We start from the raw sequence: 6,000 nt of genomic DNA on the forward strand, positions 1-6,000 counted from the left end.
AGAAAGACATATAATTCACATTCCGAAGTAAAAATACCATTGTGTACCTATGTAATATTTTAGAAGCATAAGAACTATAGGCCTACTATTATGTTTACTCTCCATTGTGCTATTAAGTATTTTTGAGAAAAATTTATGACACATTATAAAAGTATGTACACAGTAAAACTTGCTGAAATGGCCATCTCAAATCAGTGAGTCACCTCAGTTAACTTTTTTTAAAAACCCATTTAATTTCCGATAAAATGTATAAATTTTTCATCACTTCATTGGTCATCTCTGACCATAGTGAGCAGCTAGACAATTATACAGATTCATCTAAAATAATTAATGGCTGTCTATAGACTGTTCCAGTTCCAAATACCGAATTTTCTCTTTCCCTGAATAAATCATAATATACAAAATCTTTACTTCTTCGAACTCTTTCTATGATGTGTGTGCATTAGAAGTAATTAGATTACTGTTACTTTTTATGATATTTCGATGATTTATGGCACCATGGCTTGAAAATTTTTTCTATAACCACACGAATCAAATTGACAAAGTGGATTGGCTGAAAAATAGAAAAAAATGTACAACTAAAAATGCGTGTAATGCTCAGGATTAACAATGTAGTTATCTTTCTTCTTGCTTCTCAATATTTGGACGTAAGATCGAAAAAATTCTCAAGTGATTATCAATAAAATATAGGCTAGATATATGAACCAGACTATACTACTGCATTTTGCATAAATGTGTTCAAAATTTTTGAACTATATACAGTAGGCCTACTACTTATTCTATTGTCTTACAAAATTCAGTGTAAAAATTAACTTGTGAATGCAGTTAATCACGCGGAAATGTAACACCAATTTCCACATTTCAGAATTTCTTCACATTAATTTAGTAGCCAGTATATTTATAACTACATTCCAGAAGAATATCTGCTTGCCCTATAAGCCACGTTTGTATTTAGTCGTACAACATTTATTTCTTATGTATTCATTAAATATTATTCTAATGTAAGTTATATTAAGTAAGTGATTTTATTCTGTAATGTAGCATAATTTTAGAATTTAATTATATATCATTAACAATGTAATTTCTTCTTCAGGTTTCTTCTACTCAACGATTTTAGATTTAGGTTTATTTTTCCACACCTTTCAACATTCATAACCGATTGTTCTGGTAGAATTTTTTAATGCTTATATTACTTTATTTTTCATTCTTTCCACATGTTGCAACCATGACTTTTAATCATTTTAGCTGGCAATTATTCTTCTCCTTTGAGAAAAGCATCACAAATTTTGATGGAGAAATTGAAATTATCTAAACATCTCTTCAAAGCTCATATAATCGAGTAAATAAATGTAATGATATTATATACTTCATGACCCACAGGCTTCTATCGAGGCAGTATGAACATCTCAATGTGAAAAAAAAAAAAATACAAAATTTCATTCAACAGATTATACAATTAGATAGTTGAAAATGAGAAGAGTATTTGTTGGCAAAAAGTTATTAAAATCGAAGAAAATCTATACAGCCTCTTATGAAAATAAGGTGAATGTGACTTATAGGTCTAAAATGTACAAGTGAACGAGAACTTCAAAGTGAAATAAATTACCTAAAACTTCAAATTATTTCCTAAACTAAGTAGCTGTTGCTGATGTCCCATAATTACGACCCACACTGTTTGTGTGATTACCTTCATAGAATTTTTTTTGTGTTCAGAAGAAGAAAAAAATAGATATAGCACATAACAGTATATTTCAGGTTTTAAAGAAACATTGGAATGCTATTAAATATTGGGAAGCAAGAAGGATAATTTCAGTATTAAATCCATACCAGTATACATTTTCATAGGATACGGTTCTTAGAAAGTTGTATTTAGTTTCGATTTTAGAATACATTTTAGTCAGGAAATTTTTATATTACTATTGAGTATCTATTATCTGAGTATTATACCTATAGTTTTAATACCTGTAAGTAGACATTGTGGTTTTTCATTAAAATCTGGAGAGAATTTTAGAGATATTGAATTGAGCTTCTGTATGTTTACTACCAGGTGCAGACAAAGTTCAGGGACATAAAGAGGCTGTCAGTCCAGTTGAACAAGATGAATCAGTTGTCTCACAACAGAGCATTAGTGATGAAGAAGAAAAAGACAAAAATGAAGTGGAAACCGATTCTCACAAAGAACCTACTGAAAACGAAATCTTGAAGGAAAGTGAAAAAGATGATGAAGAAATTTTCGAAACTGAAAGTATCCAAAACATTGAAGAGAGGGTGGAGAAATTAGGAGCCCTCAGTGAAGACAAGCATGACAGTGGAAGCACTGCAGAGGATGAAACCAAAATTTTTTATACTGAAGATGATACCAAAGAACCTGAATTTGGACTGGAAGTGACTGAACTTGCTCTCACTGAGAAATTTGTTTCTGCAACCACAACAGATGAGCATTCTGATTCTGAGGAAGGTGAAACAAAACTCAAAATTTCTCTCAGGGAAATTGACAGTAAAGATAGCTCTAAAAAACTAAGGTCGAAGCCTAAAATAGGTTTCGAAGACATTCATGAAGATGACGAAGATGGCGATGAGAGTGCACCACATTCTAAGACGAAACATAAGATCGTATTTAAGGAACAGGATGATGATATTGAAGAAGGTAAAAGCTCTTCGAAAAATAAATTAAGACCGAAAATTGGATTTACAGATCCGAAAAATGAGGATGATAAAGGGTCACACAACTCTGCCAAACCGAAAATGAGCTTCAGGAACTAAAATTAATTAAAAGATGGAGTTACAACACATTATTGTTAATATTGCATTAATAAAACTGCTTTCTCTTTTTGGAGACTTACTTTACTGAAGTGCAGTAGGATGAAATATACAGCACCGGTAGCTGAAAATAGCAATATGCATAGGTTTTCTTTTTTTGGAAAGGAAGGGTTGAAAAGGTGGGAGCCCTTGCAAGCCCTACTATGGAATCAGCTATTTACATTCAGTTTTTATGACAACATATCTTACTGTAGCTCTTTCTCTTGTGTTGTTATTAGTGGTGACTGTGAAAAAGGAGGAAAACAGGTAGAATGACAGGACATAGAAAGTTTATAAATAAAAAAATGAAGTCATAAATTTTGACCTACCACAAATTCTACTTGAGAGGCCATCTTCTGTCAACAATATGTTTTCATACTACCTGCAAAACTTGTAATTATGTAGCCCATATTTTCTAGGATCATTACAATGAGCATCACAGAATAGCAGTTAAATATAACATAATTATGTAGATTGCATTCAGAAAGTATTGATTATTCAATCTATCTATACTGCGTATATTATTACAATTATACAGTTAATTTCATAAAATCAACTGAATAATAATTTATTTAATCCAGAAATATTCAAGAAGTCTTACATTCACTTTATTGTACCTATATTGCATTGCAGCAGCTAAGACATTTAATTCATTTATTATGTTTCATCGATGGTTTAATCTGAATGTTCTACTGTGTTATGTTGTATAATTTAAATTTAAAATAATTCAAACATACATATAGGTAATTTTTCTGTTATATTTAATAATACGCTTTTCATAAATATACCATTATTTGAAGTGTTCAGAACCATAGTGGGCCAAGCGCAATTTACTAAAACTATAGAAAACAAGGGTTAAAATGAAGTTATCACCATAATTCAATGGAAACATATAGCAAGTAATATAAAGTATACACATTCAAACTAAATGATATGTCAATCATCATTAAACTATGGTATTCACTTAACTTTAACCCTTGCTTTCTCCGTTTTTAATAAATGGCGCTTGGCCCACTATGGCTCTGAACCCTTCATTTATGCTTGAAACAAGTGTTAATACAAAGTGTCATGAGCGGTATTATGACCCATCACTGCTTATAGTGGCATTCTCTCTCTCTATCAAACCTGTTTTCAAGCTCCCTACTCTTTGTGTGCACTCCCTATTTCCCCTACCGTGCCCTTTCCTGGTCTAGATGATTATTCTCAATGGAAATGGAAACAGATTTATTAGGATTTAGAGATAGACCAATCTCATGAAATCGTTGGATTGCTGTGTTTGTACGGGTAATGGTAGCTTCCCTGTTTTTCCCAACAATCTACGAGTATATCTTCTGCATATTCTAAGACTGTAATTTTCTTCATCTCTGTTACCAAACAAACCTTAACAAATTTTACAAAATAATTTATTCTGAAAGAAGTTTCAGTTTGTAATTGAAAATTATTTTATGTGAAGAAACAGACTGTAGAAACAACAAAATTTAAAACATTTACATAAAATTCATAGTAGCATCAAGGTTAGTCAAATTAAATTGAAATGAAGTTGTATGTAACCAAAAGGAATAAAATTTAAGCTATCTTACGAAGTAAAATTAATACTTTTTTAAATGTTTTCTCTTGAATGCATTTTCTGCAGAAAATATCTGTTTGATTCGAAAGTATAAAAAAAAAAAGAATGTAAAATAATCACAATTATCTTTATTCTTTTGTGCCATCCATATGTCAAAAGGATGTTTCAGTATGCAATAAGAAACAATACTGGAATATATAATAATAATGTAATTGTTTACAGAGTTAAGTTTTCCAATTATACACAATACACATAATGTTAGCAGTATCACTTTCTTTCTCACAACACATCTTTCTTGTGATATATATTTCTTCCTGATACTTTGATGCATGCTTCAGCAAGAAGAGAATTATTCTACTATAAAAAAAAACATAATTATACACTAGAAATAACACAAATTTATGTTACGATGTTATGAATTACATTTAGTATGCAGCAGCACACATACACACTTTAATTGTATCCTTAAAAAAAAGCTATCAATGGATAACCATTATTTGGATATTATTTCAAACTGTAATTATTATATCACTGGGATAAATTTATTCAATTCATATAAAAAAAGTCTACAAAATTAAGTTATTGGTCTAATTGTACAGTGTTATGGAAAAAAGAATATATTACTGAAAATAACGAAGTTTCATGGTAATACAAATTCTATATTTAATGGTCAGATACTATATAACACACTACTGGTATGTCTTTAATCTATTATAGGATCTCATGAAAACACGTACACACATTTTAGAAATCTCGACTGTAGAGATTTTTACTGAATCATGAAAGTTCTGTCCTGTTTGAAATGTTGTGAACATTGTTACTGTTAAAAAAAAAAAAGTCTTCAAAATGTGGTAAAATCCATACATTTGAGATCTCCACCTATTACACTTAAAAACTGCTGTTAAATTTTTTTGAACAAAAATCGAATTTAATTGAGCTACTAAACTGAAGACACAACACACATTTGTAATATGATTGTGGTACAGAAGTGACTATCAAATGAATTATTTCTCCAGAATTAAAAAATAACAAATTTACACAGAAGTTTTACATTGTAACAATTTTTTCCTTAGAGGAATGCTTATGTCGTATACTATACACATACTACAATAATGCTATATTATTCACAATGAGTATTAATTTGGCAGTGATATAAATACGTTTAAACGTAAAATTTGCTTTACATTTTGTCAAAGTCTGTGTACACGTGTTGTCACCTGTGTCCTGCAAAAGAACTTAAAAGAACGACTGAATATATACCAGTACTGTATTTATACATATAAGATTAATGTACAAGAATATCCTAATAAACATTTACGTTATAAAATATATATTGTAGCATTTTACCAAGATATTAATTTAAACAGCATAAATAAAAGACAACTAATTTTTTATTTGATTTCACAGCAACCCAACTACTATAAGACAGAGTATGTAGTTGTTTATCATGGATGAAACTATGCTAAGCATATTATATTCTCAGAATGAAGATCTTATGCAACAATATAAATGGGAAATTATACAAATATATATAAAATCAATGTGTCTAAAATCTTATGTATACAAAAGATTTAGCAGTGGTTCCCAAACTTTTGAAGGCGTGACCCACTTTTGGGCAAGACTTCTATTTGTGA

General features: G+C 29.9%; 1 protein-coding gene across 4 annotated transcripts in view; it reads left to right on the forward strand.

Annotated features, from left to right (window-relative positions):
• The window catches only part of LOC138696453 (cilia- and flagella-associated protein 91-like), a 95,724-nt gene extending 90,027 nt beyond the window's left edge, over positions 1-5,697 (forward strand). For 3 of the 4 annotated variants that reach the window (XM_069821443.1, XM_069821445.1, XM_069821444.1), the window contains one exon: positions 2,048-5,697. In XM_069821443.1, coding sequence (XP_069677544.1) covers positions 2,048-2,763 — 716 coding nt within the window. In that variant the 3' untranslated portion in view covers positions 2,764-5,697. The remainder of the gene's footprint in view (positions 1-2,047) is intronic. The other variant, XM_069821447.1, reaches the window with a different exon arrangement.
• Positions 5,698-6,000: the final 303 nt, after the last annotated feature.

Source organism: Periplaneta americana, chromosome 3, assembly GCF_040183065.1.
Source record: "Periplaneta americana isolate PAMFEO1 chromosome 3, P.americana_PAMFEO1_priV1, whole genome shotgun sequence".
NCBI classification, from domain to species: Eukaryota; Metazoa; Arthropoda; class Insecta; order Blattodea; family Blattidae; genus Periplaneta; species Periplaneta americana.